General features: G+C 47.4%; 1 protein-coding gene across 4 annotated transcripts in view; it reads right to left on the reverse strand.

Annotated features, from left to right (window-relative positions):
• PKNOX1 (PBX/knotted 1 homeobox 1) overlaps positions 1–18,863 on the reverse strand; it is a 48,925-nt gene extending 30,062 nt beyond the window's left edge. The window contains exons 1-3 of one of the 4 annotated variants that reach the window (XM_026447412.2): positions 8,014–8,191; positions 3,294–3,400; positions 214–341 (exon numbers count right to left, since the gene is read on the reverse strand). In XM_026447412.2, the coding sequence (XP_026303197.1) occupies positions 214–341; positions 3,294–3,344 (179 nt within the window). In that variant the 5' untranslated portion in view covers positions 3,345–3,400; positions 8,014–8,191. Of the gene's footprint in view, positions 1–213; positions 342–3,293; positions 3,401–8,013; positions 8,431–18,426 lie in introns of those variants that run through there. The other 3 variants (XM_026447413.2, XM_026447411.2, XM_026447414.2) reach the window with 3 other exon arrangements.
• Positions 18,864–20,805: the final 1,942 nt, after the last annotated feature.

Raw genomic sequence — 20,805 nt, forward strand, 5'->3', positions numbered from 1 at the left:
CAGCCTCCCAAAGTGCTGGGATTACAGGCATAAGCCACTGTGCCTGGCCAGAAATAACATCTTAATCTGAGACAATTTTCAGCCGAGCAGTTATCACATCATAATGGCACCTCACAACTCTGCCTCGCTACTAGTTCTAGTGTTCCTTTTAACAAACTTGTCGACGCTCCTCACTCCTCTGAGTGCCCACACAGCCGGCACCCCCGGCACTACCTATAAATGGCCTGCTTGTCCACATCCATCGGGGTCTGAGACTCCACAGGGGGAGGGCTCACTCCTTCTGCATCGGGTTCAGAGCAGTTTGGATCTTGTTCTGTCTTTAACTCTGTTACTACTTGCATCTGTAAAAGGAGGAAAACAATTCTTATTAGCAAACACAAACTACGACTAGGTACTCCAGCGCGACAGGAACGCGGTCGGAGTGGGAACTGCCAGGCAGCAGTGTGGCGGCAATCATATGTAAGGAACACTACCAACAAAACAGCTTTGAATTTAACGTGCTCTAAAACAGATAAAGGTAAAACTTCCAAACTGTTTAAGAACTGAAATAACCAATGTCTCTGAAATGCTCATGATTTTAAAATAACACTGGCGGTGCCCTACTGAAGAGAACGGCACACATGCCATCTTCCTCCTCTGTCTATTGTTGTATCTCCTAATATGTAGTAATATTGCAGTCAGAGAAGCACAAACAAATAGTCCAAGGTCTTCTTACCATGTCACAGACATAACCTAATCCCATACGCTACATATTTGTGACAGGGCTGAACTTCTCCCATATCTACCCTCAAACCTCAGCAAAACATAGCCATAAAAATGTCATTGCATTCAGAAAGGAAAAGGCCAGCTGTGTTTACTTAAAGCCTTAAAAGATACTACCATTTAAACTGCTTTAAACAAGCGATGTCTTTGTCATTTAGGGAAAAAATATGTAAATCACTAAAAAAGAAATCAGTTTACAAAAACAAAATTTTGCGACAGTAAACTTGTAGTTATCCATGAGCAGCAATTAGACTGTCCTGACCTCAGCTTCCTCAGGACCAGGATGGGCCATCCCTCCCTCAGTGGATTTGACCATGCTTCTGTTCCTTGAGGAAGCAGCTTGGGGCAGCGGGGGTGGGGAGACCTCATGGGGATGGGGCCATCACCACTGGCCAGACAGACTGGGGGCCCGCCATGAATGCCCGCCCCCACAGGATGCCTCTCACATCCTCCAGCCCTGTGCTCTCTTCCCTCCAATGTCTTGTTTTTGGAATAAGATGACTTCTATTCTGCTGTCTTTAAATAGTACAACATATTAGGGAAACAGTTTTTGTTTCTCTTAAAAAAAAATAAAAATAAAAACAATAAAGCCTAAGTGGACACAGTATTTCCATAAGGCGATCTGCCAGCATGTATAAAAAGCCTTAAAAAGGCCGGGCGCGGTGGCTCACGTCTGTAATCCCAGCACAGTGACCACCTCCGACACAGCCTGGGACAGCAGTGCTTGCTACCGGCCACCTCCTCCCAGACAGCTGTGCCAGGTGCAGATGACACCTGGAGCGCTGCCCTGTTCATAGCCGAGTGCTTCCCAGGGCCTGGAAAGTGTTTTATCAGCATTATTTTAAATAAACACTGAAATATATCCACAGCATAGATATATCATAATTGTTTTGCCATTTTTCCAAGGTTGAACATTTAGGTTTCTCTCTTTTCACAATCACTTTTTTCAAATACTGAACTGAATCTTTTATTTTTTGTTATTTACTTATTTACTTATTTATTTATTTCGAGACAGAGTCTTGCTCTGTTGCCCTGGCTGGAGTGCAGTGGTGCGATCTCAGCTCACTGCAAGCTCTGTCTCCCAGGTTTAAGCAATTCTCCTGTCTTAGCCTCCTGCTGCGTGGCCTGGTCACCGTGCCTTGGTGCACAGGAGGCAGGGGTGGGGTTGGAGCAAAGACCTGGCAGGCAGGAGGGAGAAGAGTGATGGGAACAGTGAGGACTGGTGCTCCAGGGCAGGCAGAGAGGTGCCCAAGATGTGCTAGGCAGAGATGCTGGGGGCAGCCTGGGGTCCAGAGGGGCCAGGTGATTCGGGCCACAGGGCAGCTCAGTCTTTGCGTGAAACCCACAGGAGTCCACAGGGAGCCACTGGAGAGCTCAGGTGGGACATTATTAGATTTGCATTTTAGAAAAAAAAAAAAAAGTCAACTGGAAATACCTAAGGATTAAGGACTTCTAGGCTAAGGAAGCAGGCTGACTACATCACAGAATTTCCCTCCTTTAACTGCTATACAAAGCAAAAAACAAAAAACAAAAAACACTACCACCACCAGCAACAACAACAAAAATCTCCGCAACAGGAACTGAACAAGGACTGGTTGGTAAAAACCAACCACCAGGGAAAGGGGGACCCAGCGCCTCAGCTCCTAACCCCTCCTCAGACCTCACCAGCATGGCTGCAGTGAGTCATCCAGAGCCTGACCCTTGCCACCGAAGTACTCGAGGTGGGGAAGAGAGCCGAGAGGGGGCACCGCACTGCCCCTGCCTGCTGGGGAGGAAAGTAAAGGGCAGGGCCAAATCCCTCCACTCACTCCAGAGTCAGTAAGATGACGAGCCAAACGCCAGTGGGTTCAGAACACAGTGTTTAACACGATCACAGGCCAAGAAAGACGGCACGGCCTCTGCCAAGCCTCGATCCTCCTGCTCCTCAATTCATTCAGGTCACAGAACACAAAACACTCAGGTACTCAGAAGCACAAAACACCATAGCTTCCAGGAAAACAAAGTCTCATCCATGGTGGGAGGGCAATGGAGAGCTGCCCAAGTACGGCACAACCATCCAAGCATGAGCAAGGTACAAAGATGGAGTGCTGGGGCCCTGCAAATTCATTACTGGGACAGCCCCTCTCATGCCTACAACTGGGGAGATGAGGCCACAAGATTCCCATTCAAAAGCTGATCCAGTGAGACACTCAGAAGAGCCACCAGTCAACATGGGAATCTGTCATCATGAAAATCAACCGGGTTTTCTTTCAAAGTAACAGTGCTAATTAACACTGACATTAAAAAGGTAAATTCCCAAGAAACTTCATATGACTTAGGAAAGTCAAGATTCCCGGCAATCCTGGTATCCGTTAAGGAAATAATATTATTCTGTGGCTTATTTTTCTGAACACAAATGTACAATAAATGCATAATACACTTACATTGAGCATGCAACCTCATGGCAATCGAACTGTAAGTACACAAAGCAATATCCATGCTTGAGTGCCAGGTTATTTGTAATTAGAATGCAGAATCAAGTTCAAGCTCACCTGTTGCCCATCTTGATAGCTGTCTATACTTAATGTCTGTGTAGCCATCATGGTTCATCAGAGTTTTATAAGACATCAAATCATCTTGAGTGAAAAGCAAATGGTGTCTGGAGAACAAAACCAGAAAAGCATCAGTTAATAGTTGTAGAGCATTTTTTTGTCTCCCTCATTCCATAACATCCAGTTTTTTTTTTTTTTTTTTTGATTCAGAGTTTCGCTTTCATTGCCCAGGCTGGAGTGCAACAGCGCGATCTCGGCTCACCACAACCTCTGCCTCCCAGGGTTCAAGCAATTCTCCTGCCTCAGCCTCCCTAGGAGCTCGGATTATAGGCATGCACCACCACAACCAGCTAATTTTGCATTTTTAGTAGAGATGGGGATTCTCCATGTTGGTCAGGCTGGTCTCAAACTCCCGACCTCAGGTGATCCGCCTGCCTCAGCCTCCCAAAGTGCTGGAATTACAGGCATGAGCCACCGCGCCCAGCCCATAACATCCAATTTTTAAAAAATACATATTTTTACATGGAGAGAAAAAAAAATTATCCTTAATAGTATGTTATGACCCAAATCCTACTAAGAAACCCTTCACTTACATAGCAATCTCTTATTTTCCTGTGCTGCGCCCTGACTTGCTATTACATTTTCAGCCACTGCCAGTCACTGCTCAGCAAATATCAAGTCAATGCCTGCCCATGCCAGGCAGCGTGCTGGGCCTGGGGTATGGCAGTGAGCAGGACAGGCAGGGCATCTGCCTTCCTGACACAAACCAGGCAAGGGGGAGACACAATATACAGGGTCAAGAATGGGCACAGGGTGAAGTGAGAGGGGCCTGGGCTGCTTTCCCGGGCCGTGTGGTTGGAGTGGAGCAGGCCTCGCTGGGAAGATGCAGTTACACCAAGACTGGAGAGACATGCTGAGATCAGGGAGTCTGGTGTTTCAAAGAGAGGGAACGGCTAACAGAGAGGCCTAAGACAGGGGTGGAAAAGAGTAGACTGAGATGTGCATGCTTGTAAACACACGCACATAAGACAGGTAAGTAGTGGCGCACTTGCTTCATGACAACAGAAAACCACAAAATGTCACTTTTGTGCTGGAAGGATGGAGCGGGAACATGACCAGCACCTGCAGTGTGGGTGTGGAAAAGCACTGCAGAGTCGGGGAGAGCAGCCGGGCTGGACCACGGCCGTCACAGCCTCGCCACTGCTGGGGCAGGTCACAGACATTCAGAGTCTGGGCTGCCCTGAGAAGGTCACATGGAGGTCAAGGGCAGTCGTGCCACTTGTTCTGCACTAGCAAGAACACCAAAGTTCCCCAAGGAAAGCAGCACTTTAGGAGACAGTTTTAAATGGAAAGAAATCCTGTCCAGGCCTTGCAGGATGTGGAAGGACTACCATCTTGTCCTGAGCGAGACAATTCAAAGGAATAAGGAGCCGAGCGGCGGCTCACGCCTGTAATCCCAGCACTTTGGGAGGCTGAGGCAGGTGGATCACAAGGTCAGGAGTTTGAGACCAGCCTAGTTAACACCGTGAAACTCCATCTCTGCTAAAAATACAAAAATTAGCCGGGCATGGTGGCATGCGCCTACAGTCCCAGCTACTTGGGAGGCTGAGGTAGTAGAATCCCGTGAACCCAGGAGGCAGAGGTTGCAGTGAGCCAAGATCATGCCACTGCACTCCAGCATGGGTGACAGAGCGAGACTCCGTTTCAAAAAACAAACAAATGAAAGAAAAAGGAACAAGGAGTCTGGTGTTAACAGCAGCAGCAGTGGCAGCAGCCAGGTCACCTCCTGAGCACACTGAGCCATCTTAGTGCAACCTGCCCTCACAACACCCGGGGGAGGCACTGCTGTGATGCCACTTCCACCTAAGAAACCTGAGCAATGTGGCCTCAGCCACCAAGATGGCCAGAGGTTGAGCTGGGACTCACCCTCAGCAGCATCATTCTGGAGTCATTAAAGGGGTACAGTCAAAGGGCACAGGAGGCACAGTCAATGGGGTAAAAGGGAGGGGGCAAAGTCACGGGTACAAGGGAAGGGGCACAGCTTCTGTGGCCTGGGAGGGGAGGGCATGTTGGGACATTTTAGGTTGGAGATGCTTCTCAGACACCCACATTAAAACTCCGAGCAAGGGAGTGTGGCCTAGAAACACAGATTTGGCCATCATCAAAGTATAGTTAGTACATGTAGAGGGTAACTGTGTCCTCTAAAAAGATATGTCTAACTGGACACGGTGGTTCACGCCTGTAATCCCAGCACTTTGAGAGGCTGATGTGGGAGGACCGCTTGAGTCCAGGAGTTCAAGACCAGCCTGGGCAACATAGCAAGATCCTGTCCCTACAATAATAAAAATAAATTTGCCAGGGTGGGTGGCTAAAACTTTATTGTTAGATATTTAATGTGTTTAAAGCCTTAAGACTTTATGACACCATGCAGGAAGAGAGAGGATGGCCTGTGCTAGAAGACAGTCTGGAGTTCAGGGAGACAGGAGGACACAGCACAGGATGAAGAGCTGCCATGGGACAACAAAAGAACCAGGTGGTGCCCCCAAAGCCACATGCAGAAGGAGGACCAAGGAGGTGGGTGTGCTAGCCACGGCAAGGGCAACTGAGTGCCAAGGAAGAGCGGGGTGGAGGGTGCTTCCGATGAGCGGGAGAGCCTGCAGGGAGAAGGCTGTGACTGAGCAATCTCACAGCCCAGGGCAAGCCTATCGACATAGGCACATGGCACGGGAGCCACTGGTAACAGAAAAGGTTGGAAACCACTTTCAACAGAAGCCTGGTATAATGGATAACAGCCACCCATGAAATGGAATATGTGCAATTAAAATATGAGTAAAACACTTCACAAACTCTTTCCCAAGAGCCCTGTTCTACAGAGACCCTACACATCTGCAAACTTGTCACTGAGCCTCTCCTAACAGGTCTCTGCCTTGACCATAACCTGGCTCTCCTCCAAATCTCTGCTTTCTCTCCAATTTCACTTCCATCTGCTCCCCTGCACCCCAGTGCAGTGGCTCCAATTCAGTGCCATCACCTCACATTTTGATGGTGGTAGTAGGCCCCAACCTGGTTGTATAAGCCTTTAGTCTTGCCCTCTTCCAGTGCATTCTCCAAGCTTTCTTTTTTTCTCCCTTTTTTGGAAACAGGGTCTTGTTCTGTCACCTAGGCTGGACTGCAGTGGTGCAATCATAGCTCACTGTGGCACCGACTTCCTGAACTCAAGAGATGCTCCCACCATAGCCCCCCAAGTAGCAGTAACTGCAGGCCCACACCACCATGCTGGCTAACTTTAATTTTTTGTAGAGATGAAGTCTCGCTATGTTGCTCAGGCTGGTCTTGAATTCCTGGGCTCAAGCAATTCTCCTGCCTCAGCCTCCCAAAATGCTGGATTACAGGCATGATATGGTTTAGCTGTGTCCCCACCCAAATCTCATCTTGAATTCCCACGTGTTGTGGGAGGGACCCAGTGGGAGGTAACTGAATTATGGGGGCAGTTCTTTCCCAGGTTGTTCTCGTGATAGTCTCACGAGATCTGATAGTTTTAAAAAGAGGAATTCCCCTGTACATGCGCTCCTCTCTTTGCCTGCTGCCATCCATGTAAGACATAATTTGGTCTTCCTTGCCTTCTGCCATGATTGCGAGGCTTCCCCAGCCACGGGGAACTGTAACTCCATTAAATCTCTTTCTTTTGAAAATTGCCCAGTCTTAGGTATGTCTTTATCAGCAACATGAAAATGGACTAACACTGTAAATTGGTACCAGGAGTGGGGTGTTGCTGAAAAGATACCCAAAAATGTAGAAGTGACTTTGGAACTGGGTAACAGGCAGAAGGTGGAACAGTTTGGAGGGCTCAGAAGAAGAGAGGAAAATGTGGGAAAGTTTGGAACTTCCTAGAGACTTGTTGAATGGCTTTGACAAAAATGCTGATAATGATAAGAGCAGTAAAAAGTCCAGGCTGAGGAGATCTCAGATGAAGGTGAGGAACTTGTTGGGAACTGGAGCAAAGGTGACTCTTGTTATGCTTTAGCAAGGAGACTGGCAGCATTTTGTCCCTGCCCTAGAGATTCATGGAACTCTGAACTTGAGAGATGACTTAGGGTATCTGGTGGAAGAAATTTCTAAGCAGCAAAGCATTCAAGAGGTGACTTGGGTGCCGTTGAAAGCATTCGGTTTTATAAAGGAAGCAGAGCATGAAAGTTTGGAAAATTTGCAGGCTGACAATGTGATAGAAAAGAAAATCTCAGCTGGGAGTGGTGGCTCACGCCTGTAAGTCCCATCACTTTTGGAGTCTGAGGCAGGAGGATCACGAGGTCAGGAGTTTGAGTCCAGCCTGACCAACATGGAAAAACCCCAACTCTACTACAAATACAAAATTAGCCAGGCGAGGTGGTGCACGCCTGTAATCCCAGCTACTCAGGAGGCTGAGGCAGGAGAATTGTTTGAACCTGGGAGGCAGAGATGGCAGTAAGCCAAGATCGTGCCACTGTACTCCAGGCTGGGCAATAGAGTGAGACTCGTTTCAAAAAAAAAAGAAAAGAAAATCCCATTTTCTGAGGAGAAATTCAAGCTGGCTGCAGAAATTTGCATAAGTAATGAGGAGCCTAAGGTTCATCCCCAAGACAATGGGGAAAATGTCTCCAGGGCAGGTCAGAGGTCCTCATGGCAGCCCCTCCCATCACAGGTCCAGAGGCCTAGAAGGAAAAACTGGGTTTGTGGGCCGGACCCAGGGTCCTCCTACTGTGTGCAGCCTAGGGACTTGGTGCCCTGCATCCCAGCTGCTCCAGCTGTGGCTGAAAGTGGCCAATGTAGAGCTTGGGCCATGGCTTCAGAGGATGTAAGCCTCAAGTCTCGGCAGCTTCCATGTAGTGTTGGGCCTGTGAGTACACAGAAGTCAAGAATTAGGGTTTGGGAACCTCCGCCTAGATTTCAGAAAATGGACAGAAATGCCTGGGTGTCCAGGCAGACACTGGCTGCAAGGGCAGGGCTCTCATGGAGAACTTCTGCTAGGACAGTATGAAAGGGAAATGTGGCGCTGGAGCCCCACACTGAGTCCCTACTGGGGCACTGCCTAGTGGAGCTGTGAGAAGAAGATCACTCTCCTTCAGACCCCAGAATAGTAGATCCACCCAACAGCTTGCACCATGCACCTGGAAAAGCTGCAGACACTAAATGTCAGCCCATGAACAGCCGGAAGGGAGGCTGTACCCTGCAAAGCCACAGGGGCAGAGATGCCCAGGACCATGGGAACCCACCTCTTGCATCAGCATGACCTGGATGTGAGACATGAAGTCAAAGGAAATCATTTTGGAGCTTTAAGATTTGACTGCCCTGCTGGATTTCAGACTTGCATGGGGGCTGTAGCCCCTTTGTTTTGGCCAATTTCTCTGATTTGAAATGGCTGTATTCACCCAATGCCTGTACCCCCACTGTATTTAGGAAGTAACTAGCCTGCTTTTAATTTTAGAGGCTCATATGTGGAAGGGGCTTGCCTAGTCTCAGATGAGACTTTGGACTGTGGACTTCTGAGTTAATGCTGAAATGAGTAAGACTTGGCCGGGCACGGTGGCTCAAGCCTGTAATCCCAGCACTTTGGGAGGCCGAGACGGGCGGATCACAAGGTCAGCAGATCGAGACCATCCTGGCTAACATGGTGAAACCCCGTCTCTACTAAAAATACAAAAAACTAGCCGGGCGAGGTGGCGGTGCCTGTAGTCCCAACTACTCAGGAGGCTGAGGCAGGAGAATGGCATGAACCCAGGAGGCGGAGCTTGCAGTGAGCAGAGATCCGGCCACAGCACTCCAGCCTGGGTGACAGATCGAGACTCCATCTCAAAAAAAAAAAAAAAAAAGAAATGAGTAAGACTTTGGGGGACTGTTGGGAAGGCATGATTGGTTTTGAAATGTGACTGTGAGATTTGGGAGGGGGCAGGGGCACAATGATATGGTTGGCCGTGTCCCCACCCAAATCTCATCTTGAATTCCCACGTGTTACAGGAGGGAGTTGGTGGGAGGTCGTTGAATTATGGGGGCAAGTCTTTTCTTTTTTTTTTGAGATGGAGTCTTGCTCTGTCACCCAGGCTGGAGTACAGTGGCCAGATCTCTGCTCACTGCAAGCTCCGCCTCCCGAGTTTACGCCATTCTCCTGCCTCAGCCTCCCGAGTAGCTGGGACTACAGGCGCCCGCCACCTCGCCGGGCTAGTTTTTTGTATTTTTTTTTAGTAGAGACGGGGTTTCCACCGTGTTAGCCAGGATGGTCTCGATCTCCTGACCTCGTGATCCACCCGTCTCGGCCTCCCAAAGTGCTGGGATTACAGGCTTGAGCCACCGCGCCCGGCCGCAAGTCTTTTCTGTGCTGTTCTCATGACAGTGAATAAGTCTCACGAGATCTGATGGTTTTAAAAAGAGGAGTTCCCCTGCACACATGCTCCTCTCTTTACCTGCTGCCATCCATGTAAGACATGACTTGCTCCTCCTTGCCTTTCACCGTGATTGTGAGGCTTCCCCAGCCATGTGGAACTGTAAGTCCAATTAAACCTCTTTCTTCTGTAAATTGCCCAGTCTTGGGTACATCTTTATCAGCAGTGTGAAAACAGACTAACACAAGGTGTCAGCCACTCGAGTAGGCCCATTCTCCAAGCTTTCTAAAATGGAAATCTGATCATGTGACTCACATGCTTAAAACTGCCTCTGCCCAGGCCGGGCACAGTGGCTCAAGCCTGTAATCCCAGCACTTTGGGAGGCCGAGACGGGCGGATCACGAGGTCAGGAGATCGAGACCATCCTGTCTAACATGGTGAAACCCCGTCTCTACTAAAAAATACAAAAAACTGGCCGGGCGCGGTGGCTCAAGCCTGTAATCCCAGCACTTTGGGAGGCCGAGACGGGCGGATCACGAGGTCAGCAGATCAAGCCCATCCTGGCTAACATGGTGAAACCCCGTCTCTACTAAAAATACAAAAAACTAGCCCGGCGAGGTGGCGGGCGCCTGTAGTTCCAGCTACTCTGGAGGCTGAGGCAGGAGAATGGTGTCAACCCGGGAGGCGGAGCTTGCAGTGAGCTGAGATCTGGCCACTGCACTCCAGCCTGGGTGACAGAGCGAGAGTCCGTCTCCAAAAAAAACAAAAAACAACAACAAAAAAAACTAGCCGGGCGATGTGGTGGGCGCCTGTAGTCCCAGCTACTCAGGAGGCTGAGGCAGGAGAATGGCGTAAACCTGGGAGGCGGAGCTTGCAGTGAACTGAGATCCGGCCACTGCACTCCAGCCTGGGCGGCAGAGCCAGACTCCGTCTCAAAAAAAAAAAAAAAAAGAAAAAGAAAAAAAATTGCCTCTGCCCAACCCTCACCCTCAGGCATCAGCATCCCCTCACTGACCCCCTTCCACACTCCAAGTTGCATAAACAAACCAATCACCACATTTAGCTTCCCCAGCATGCCAGGTTCTACCCCGCCCCTGGATCCTCTCCAGCCTGATAGCTCTGCCCAGACACACTCCCCTCTCAGCATGGCTAGGTGGGGAACATGCATCACCCACATCACCTTCTCCAGAAAGCCTTCCTGATGAATCTCACCCACACGGGGGTTAAGTTTGTCCCTGCTGGGCCCTCTGCTCAGCCCCGCCGTATCTCAGTTGTTTATTTGGACTACAAGTTCCTTAAGGGCCATGGGCCCGTCTTGCTGCATTCCCAACTACTAGCACTGTCTTTGATGTCAATACACACTAAATAAAAACGCTTCCTGAAGCTAATCACTGACATGACACGTTTTTGCACATATAATGTGCTTGACTTCATCCTGTACCTCCTTGTTCCACTTAAGGCAATTGTATTGTTCTTTGGTTGATGCACAGTTGACAAAATATTTTACAATTTTAATTTTTATGACTGTCAGTCAAGTGGTTGCTGGAACATAAGGCTCCCGAGGCCAGGCTCTGTGTGTCTGAGTCAACCTTCTTCCCCACAGAGGCAGTGTCTGCTGGCACACAGCACTAGTCCTGTGGAGAGGTGCTGAAGATGAGTCAGCAGGGCTTTGGGAAACTATCTCTAAGTCCTAGTTTGCTTGGGGAAAATGAAATAAACATCATATGGGGCCAGGCGTTATGGCTCATGCCTGTCATCCCGGCACTTTGGGAGGCTGAGGTGGGAGGATCACTTGAGGTCAGGAATTCGAGACCAGCCTGACCAAAATGGCAAAACCCCATCTCTACTAAAAATACAAAAATTAGCTGGGCGTGGTGGCACATGCCTGTAGTCCCAGCTACTCGGGAGGCTGAGGCAAGAAAATCGCTTGAACCCAGAAGGCAATGACTGCAGTGAGCCGAGATCATGCCACTGCACTCCAGCCACGATGACAGAGATTCTGTCTCTTAAAAAATAAAAAAAATCAAATACAAAAACTAGCTAAATTAGCTGAGTATGGAGGCTCATACCTGTAATCCCAGTACTTTGGGAGGCCGAGGTGGGAGGATCACTTGGGCCCAGAAGTTCAAGACCAGCCTGGGCAACAGAACGAGACCCCATCTCTACAAAAAATTTTTAAAAAAATTAGCTGGGCATGGTAGCTAACTTATATGGGTTTCTATGTAGTTGCGCTAGCTTCCAAAGAGTTCCAACTAAACAAAACTTGCAGCCTACACATCTGGGAAGGGCTATAACAATATAGCCACAAGACAGTCAGCCACTTTGTTGGGAGACAATTCTCCATGACAATTTTAAGTCTCACCATATAGGCTTTCTAAGCAAACTCGGTTCAAGGATGATGGACTTACACACACATCTGGAAAGCTGGTGCCAGTGCACTGCTCAGGAGAGATCGGGACTCCCTGAGTGTTTATGGTCCGGAGGAGGGATGCTAGGGGCCTTCCCTGGCCTGCCTTCCACAAGAATCCTGTTAGGTCAGTTCAGCCAGAACCCCCTTCACCCTGATGTTTCCTCTTAGGAATTTTCCGTTCATGGCCCCCACCTCTGCTCCTAGGTCTCCCCCACTACACAATCCCATTGCAGCAGGCCCTACACCTATCATGATCATCCTCAACACCCTGCCCTTTGTTTTGCTTTTCTGAGACAAGGTCTTGCTCTGTCACCTAGGCTGGAGCAGGGTGGTGCAATCATGTTGCACTGACTGCAGCCTCGAACCCCTGGACTCAAGTGATCCTCCTGCCTCAGCTTCCCACGAAGCTAGGACTACAGGCTCACACCTCCACACTTAGCTAATTTTTTAAATTTTCTGTAGACACGAGGATTCACTATGTTGCCCAGGCTGGTCTCAAGCTATCATCCTGCCTTGCCTCCCAAAGCACTAAGTGCCTTGACATCTTTAATAAGGGTCAGAATAAGTTTTTCTTTACAAATATAAACACATAAATGAATAGATAGAGAGAAGAAAAAGCTCTAAAATACAAGAGCTCTCCAATGAGTAGAGGATGATGACAGCTTTCAAACATCACCATTCGGCAACCAGCACAGTAAACCATTTCAGACAGGAATCATCAATGGATGCTAACACTAGTTTGTTAAAGTATGAGAAACAGGAAATGCACATAATCTCAAAGTACCTGCCACAAGATACATTTCATTTTTTATTTTTTTGAGATGGATTCTTGCTCTATTTCCCAGGCTGGAATGCAGTGACAAGACTGGCTCACTGCAGCCTCGACCTCCCGGGTTCAAGCGAAACTCACACTTCAGTCTCCGGAGTAGCTAGAACTACAGGCACGCACCACCATACCTGGCTAATGTTGCATTTTTTTGTAGACAGGGGTCTCACTCTGTTGCCCAGGCTGGTCTTGAACTCCTGGACTCAAGCCGTCCTCCCACCTCTGCCTCCCAAAGTGCTGGGATTACAGGCATGCCGCCACAGCACCAGTCTCAAGATACTTACTAATTACAAAGAGAAAACAATGATGCACTGAAAAGGATACACTGTACTGACTTCTGTGCAGTCCTTCCTGAAATGAAAGCTGTGAGTCCAATCCTCAGGACACACCCAGGAACCCAAACTGAGAGGCACTCTATAAAGAAACTGTCAAAAATAAAAGTAAACAGCCACGTGCAATGGTTCACACCTGTAATCCTAGTACTTTGGGAGGCTGAGGCAGGTGGATTACCTGAGGTGAGGAGTTCGAGACCAGCCTGGTCAACATGATGAAACCCTGTTTCTACTAACAATACAAAAATCAGCCGGGTGTGGTGGCAAGTACCTGTAAACCCAGCTACTGGGGAGGCTGAGGCAGAATTGCTTGAACCCGGGAGGCGGAGGTTGCAGTGAGTCAAGATCGCACCACTGCACTCCAGCCTGGGCAACAGAGCAAGACTCCGTCTCAAAAAAAAAAAAAAAAGAAAAGAAAAGAAACAACAACCAAATGTGGTATGTGATCTTGGTTTCAAAAACAAATGCTGTAAAAGACAACTTAAGGAAATTTGAGATGTGAATATACAGTATTAGATATTATTAGAGATTGAGTGTTATTTTGATGGTGTGATAAAGCTATACGCTCGTAGCATAAATATCATTTTGAGAAGCACGTGCTACAATGTTTAGTTGCATGACCATGATATCCAAAACTTAATTTCAAATGGGTCAACAAAAATACAAACATAAATAAATTGGGTCCAGATATCAGTAACTGTTGAATCTAGGTGGCAGATGATTATGGTTCCACTCTTAGATTGTCTTTCAAAATGTTCATAATAGGAGGGAAAAGTCAGAATTTCAAAATGTATAGATTGGTAGTCCTTCTCTCTAACAAAACTGGTTAAAATGGTCAGGTACAATGGCACACGCCTGTAATCCTAGCATTTTGGGAAGCCAATGCGGGTGGATCACTTGAGGCCAGGAGTTCAAGACCAGTCTGGTCAACATGGTGAAACCCCGTCTCCATTAAAAATACAAAAAAAATTAGCTGGGCGAGGTGGTGCGTACCTGTAATCCCAGCTACTCAGAAGGCTGAGGCAGGAGGACAGCTTAAACCCGGGAGGCGGGGGCTGCAGTGAGCCGAGATCACAGCACCGCACTCCAGGCTAGGCAACAGAGCAAGACTGTGTCTCAAAAAAATAAATAAAATAAAAAAATAAAAACTTCTATATCTGATATATAGGTATAATCACTCTAAAGAAAAACCTTCACACTTGCCTCAAAAGCTTTGAAAATGTGTTTTCCCTTCAACAGATCAGGGAAATTCTAAGCAAGGAATTAAAAGAGAAAAAGGCAACTCTTTAGGACTAACATATGTTGTTGAGTAAAAATAGGTGGCCAGCCCTCCTAGCAGACACCGGAGGCCGGAGAGGAGCTGCCATAGATGGTTCTGCCTGCTCAAGAAGGCTGTTCACGTGGAAGAGCCATTGGTAAATTCATTACTATAATTTGTGGAGCTCCTTGCTAAATTCCACTCTCCAGCAAAAGGATAAACCACATTTTGGTACTAAAACCAACTGATTCCTGCAATCAGGCAAATGGTTTCCAGCAGAATTTACAAGGTTCATCCCAGCACAACGTCTGAGGCTTCGGGTGACAATCTTGTGCTGAGGGCAGGACCACTGTCAACCAACTCAGATACAAGCAGGCCCAGGACAGCATCTGACTAAGTGAAACCTGTCGTTCATGGGAAAAGAACTAAAAACATCCAACTGAAGGATGAGGGCTCAGCAGGTTCATCTTGATCAAAAACCACTTTTCTCAGCAACACATAAAAACCAAAGGCTGAACCGATATTTAGAGAAAATCGATCTCTATTTCTTTCCCCGCTTCCACACAAAAAATAAGTTTCTCTGATCTTCAAACTCCAACAGTGTCTTAACTTCTTAACATAAAATGGGGTTCTAAATTCCCAAAGAATTGCCAATCCAATGTACTATAATACCACAGTGTTTAAGCATCAGTTATTTTATTTCTACAGTTTGTTTATTTCAAGTTTTGTTTACTTTATTTCTACAGTTCCACCCAATAAAAGAAGACACATTATCTATTAAAGTTCCTTGTCACCTTAAGAGCTCTGTCCAGACTAAAATGAGGAAGACACAACTTTCCAACCTTCACGTACAGAAATAGAACTCGCTAGTAATTCAAGAAATTAAAAAATTAAAATAATATATCCTTTTCCATGTAGCAAGTATTAAATTTAAAACAAAAGCAATGCTCTTTGCTAGCAAAGATGAAGTCAAATCTGGAACTCCACAGGAGTCAGTGCTATGAGTCACATGGTGGTGAAACAGGTTTGGAAAGCAGTCTGACCATATGTGCCTCAGCCATAAAAACACTTATGCTCGTCTCAAAACCACCCGAAGAATATATGCTTTAGTGTTGTGACTTTAAAAGCCAACAAAAACATGAAACATGGACAGAACCTAACAGGCTGGCATCTTAATAATTTTAAGTATTCTGGAGGAACGGGGCAAGTTTTTCAGAAGGAAGCTGATATTAACAGACTGGCTGAATCCCACCAGGTAGTGGTGGGTTCCTTTGCTCAGATCAGAGGAATGAGTGGGAAGGGAAGTCAGCGGCCAAGCAGTCCAGGGAGACGAAGAAAGGAGGTACGGTAGAGGGGCTGGGGGAGGCCCCAGAAAGGAACCCCTACTCATCAGAGACAATTTCATTATTGCCTTATTGTCTTTAGCCCCAATGAATGGTTTAGGTTTTAATATTTTAGTGTTCAGCTTCAAAATACTCTATGTATTTGGCATTTAGAGGTGTTGGTAGTATTTAAGAAAATGGCCAATTAATCTTAGATTCTGACCTTGATTGCAATTTATGTGTAATTAAGTTACTAATTATAGACATTTCTTTTTTAGTTAAAAAGTACCAGAGAGAAATTTACTAAGACGGTGAATACTCCCTCATGTATTCGAGTTTACAGATTGCAAACTTCTTAGCACTGGGAACACAGCAGTGACAAGAACCAGGTAGTGTCCCCAGGTCTGAGAGCAAAGTCTGAGAACTTGAGATGCACTATGTAAATACTTTTTTTTGTTTGGTTTTTTTGTATTGAGACAGAGTCTCATTCTGTCGCCCAGACTGGAGTACAGTAGCATGATCTCAGCTCACTGCAACCTCCGCCTCCTGGGTTCAAGTGATTCTCCTGCCTCAACCTCCCAAGTAGCTAGGATTACTGGCACTCACCACCACGTCTGGCTAATTTTTGTGGGTGTTTTTTTGTTTGTTTGTTTGTTTGAGACAGTGTCACTCTGTTCCCCACACTGGAGTGCAACGGCATGATCTCGGCTCACTGCAACCTCCACCTCCTGGGTTCAAGCAATTCTCCTGCTCAGCTTCCCGAGTAGCTGGGATTATAGGCGCCTGCCACCACGCCCAGCTAATGTTTGTATTTTTAGTAGAGATGGGGTTTCACCATGCTGGCCAGGCTGGTCTTGAACTCTTGTGTTTTTAGTAGAGCCAGGGTTTCGTCATATTAGCCAGGCTGGTCTCAAACTCCTGACCTAAAGTGATCTGCCCGCCTCAGTCTCCCAAAGTGCTAGGATTACAGGCATGAGCCACTGCTCCTGGCCAATAATCTTAAATCATCAGATTTACTTAAGAAGGTTTTATTTAGGCCGGGCGCAGTGGCTCACGCCTGTAATCCCAGCACTTTGGGAGGCTGAGGCAGGTGGATCACTTGAGGTCAGGAGTTCGAGACCAGCCTGGCCAACACGGTGAAACTCCGTCTCTACTAAAAATACAAAAATTGGCTCGGCGCAGTCGCTCATGCCTGTAATCCCAGCACTTTGGGAGGCCAAGGTGGACGGATCACAAGGTCAGGAGTTAGAGACCAACCTGGCCAACGTGGTGAAACCCGGTCTCTACTAAAAAAAAAAAAAAAAACAAACAAAACTTAGCAGGGGATGGTGGTGTGGGTCTTTAATCCCAGCTACTCAGGAGGCTGAGGCAAGAGAATTGCTTCAACCCAGGAGGTGGAGACTGCAGTGAGCTGAGATTGCGTCACTGCACTCCAGCCTAGGCGACAGAGCAAGACTCTGTCTCAAAAAAAAAAAAAAAAAAAAAAAAAAAAGATATATTTGATCTGATTAAGTTGTTCAAAGACTGTCTTCAAGGTGAAAGTTAAAACTTACTAAATTTGGCTGGGCACAGTGGCTCACACATGTAATCCAGCACTTTGGGAGGCTGAGGTAGGCAGATCACTTGGGGTCAGGAATTTGAGACCAGCCTGGCCACCACGGTGAGACCCTATTGCTATTCAAATACAAAAATTAGCCGGGTGTGGTGTTGTGCCTGTAGCCCCAGCTACTTGGGGGGCTGAGGAGGGAGGAAGGCTTGAGCCAGGGAGGCGCAAGTTGCGGTGAGCTGAGATCAGGCCACTGCGCACCAGCGTGGGTGACAGAGCATGACTCTGCCTCAAAAAAGCTTTTCTAAACTTTATAAAGAGAATAAAATTAGCAACTTCCATATAAAATAGAGGAAAACCAAGCCTGTAACTCTCTACGTTAATAAATGTTGATTTTAAAATAACCTTAATCTTTTCTGTTTCAAAGCCTCATTTTAAAGGGCATTAAAAACTTGTAGCAAGAAAATCTAGATGCTAAAGATTTTTTTAATTCACAGTAACAAAAAATGGAAACAAAACTACCCACCCATCAACAGGGAATAGGGAAGTCAACTGCACTCATCCATCGTGTGATCACAAGACACGAGGCAGAGTGGGAAAGAGTTTGAGGTCACTGTCCAGTGAGAAGGCAGAGCACACAACTCTACACGTGCTTCACAGAGCCCTTCACTCATTTCACAAATATTTGCTGAATGTCTTCTTTATGCCTGGCTGTTCTAACTGCTGAGGATACAGCAGCAAACAAAACGATGTCTCTGCTATCAAGAAACAATTTATTTTATTCTGAGACAGGGTCTCACTCTGTCACCCATGCAGGAATGGAGTGGAACATTCATGGCTCACCACAACCTCCCAGGCTCAAGTGATCTTCCCACCTCAGCCTCCTTAGTAGCTAGGACTACAGGCAAGTGTCACCAAGCCCAGCTAATTTTTGTATGTTTCACAGAGACGGTGTCTCACTACGTTGCCCAGGCTGGCCTCAAGCGATCCTCCTGCCTCAGCTTCCCGAAGTGCTGGGATCACAGGCGTGAGCCGCCATGCTTGACCAACTTTATAACAACTTTTTAAATGTATTTATGGACTCACCTGGGGAAAACAGCCATCATTATAATAACAGATCATCCCCTCCATGAGCACGGGATCTTCTTCATTTACTGAGACCCATACCTTTGTCCATGATTAAGTCTGATGGTCTTCTTTCTGGAGGTCTTCTTAGATTAATTCCTAAACACTTTATGGGTTTTCTGGCTACTGTCTCAAGAGCAGTTACAGTTTCTGGTGGGTTGCCAGTAGAAGTATCACTGGTTTGTGTAGACTGATCTTGTATCTGGCAACTGTTCTGGATCCTCCTGTGGTTCTAACAGTTTATGGAGATTCCACTGGTTTTCTCAGTAAACGTTATCATCTGTAAATCATGCAGCTATAGTCGGGTGCAGTGGCTCACACCTGTAATTCTAACACTTTGGGAGGCTGAGGCAGGTGGATCACTTGAGGTCCCGTGTTTGAAACCAGCCTGGCCAACAAAGCGAAACCCCATCTCTACTAAAAAATACAAAAAAATTAGCCGGGCGTGGAGACGCATGCCTGTAATCACAGCTACTCAGGAGGCTGAGGCAGGAGAATTGCGTGAATCTGGGAGGTGGAGGTTGCAGTGAACCAAGATCATGCCACTGCCTTCCAGTCTGGGCGACAGAACAAGACTCTGTCTCAAATAAATAAATAAATAATAAATAATGCAGATATAATCTCAATCAAACTTCCTCAAAAATAAATAAAATAAACAAAACAAAACTGCTCTCAAATGTAAATGGAGAAATAAAGGTCTGTGAGTAGCTAGGTTACCCTTAAAAGAGCTAAGAGGCCAGGTGCAGCGGCTCCCGACTGTAATCCTAGCAATTTGGGAGGCTGAGGTGGGAGGATCGTTTGAGTTCAGGAGTTCAAGACCAGCCTGGGCAACATAGTGAGACCTTATCTCTACTAAAAGTCAAAAAATTTAGCTGGGCATGGTGGCACATGTCTATAGTCCCAGCTGCTTGAGAGGCTGAGGCAGGGGGAACACTTGAGTCCAGGAGGTCGAAACTGCAGTGAGCCATGATCATACCACTGTACTCCAGCCTGGGTGACAAAGGGAGGCCCTGCCTTACCTTTAAAAAAAAAAAAAAAAAAAAAAAAGGCTGGGCGCGGTGGCTCACGCCTGTAATCCCAGCACTTTGAGAGGCTGAGTCGGGCGGATCACCTGAGGTCAGGAGTCTGAGACCAGCCTGGCCAACATGGTGAAACCCCATGTCTACTAAAAATACAAAAATTAGCCAGGCATGGTGGCGCGTGCCTGTAATCCAAGCTACCCCAGAGGCTGAGGCAGGAGAATCACTTGAACCCAGGAAGCAGAGACTGCAGTAAGCCCAGATTGCACCATTGCACTCCAGCCTGGGCAACAGAAGAAGACTCTGTCTCAAAAAGAAAAAAAAAAAGTTAAGGAATACCAAATTTTAAAATATACTACAAGGCCACAGTAACAGCAAAAAAAAAAAAAAGTGGGTAACCACATAGGTACCGACCTACAGGCCAAGGGAGCAGGAGAATTAAGGCTGTAGACTTGCCAGGGCTTTTTAAATGCCAAAAATGCATAGTTTTAGAATTGTGATGTTTTTACAAAAATCTCTTTGAACACAACCACTTCCACAAACTGAAGGTGCTGGTGGAACAGCCAACACGAGTGGGGCCAGTCTCGCTTCCTCCCGCCTAACCTCGCAGCAGGGCCGCGTAGAGGCCCGGCACAGCCACTCAAGGAGCCTGGAAGCTCGGCCTGCGAGTCCTGTTGACCAAGGCCATGCAGGGGCGAGACGCACATTCGTTCAGTCAGCGTTTTGAGTGTCAGGAGGAGAATGGGGCTTCGGGAGGGGAGGAAAGGGGCAGTGAGGGCAGACAGAGCCGCGGCTACTACACGCCAAGGCCAGTTTGTCCCCCAACTCTCTGGCATTTCTCCCATCGAGACACGAGGTCTTTGTCCCTTCCTCTGCAATCTAGGCTGACCTGAGTGACTCATGTGAGAACAGAGAACGCAGTGGAAATGATGCTGTGCGACTCCAGAGCTGGGTCAGAAAAGGCGAGGAGGCTTCCATCTTGTTCATAGGGACACTCCCTTCTGGAGCCCTGAGCACCCACGTGAGAAGTCTGACTACCAGGAAGCCCCATGCAGTGAGGAAGCCCCTCATGATATAAAGGAGCCCCCAATGCTGTGAGGAAGCCATTGTTATGAGAAAGTCCTGAATGCTGTGAGGAAGCCCCCAGTGCTATTCGGGAAACCCCAATACTGTGAGGAAGCCCCCATCGCTGTGAGAGAGCCCCCCAGTGATATAAAAGAAACCCCTCAATGCTTGAGGAAGCCCTCCCCAATGATATAAAGGAAGCCCCAGTACTGTGAGTGACCCCCCAGTGCTGTGGGGAACCCCCAGTGCTATGAGG

The sequence above is a fragment of the Piliocolobus tephrosceles genome, chromosome 19 (genome assembly GCF_002776525.5).
Source record: "Piliocolobus tephrosceles isolate RC106 chromosome 19, ASM277652v3, whole genome shotgun sequence".
NCBI classification, from domain to species: Eukaryota; Metazoa; Chordata; class Mammalia; order Primates; family Cercopithecidae; genus Piliocolobus; species Piliocolobus tephrosceles.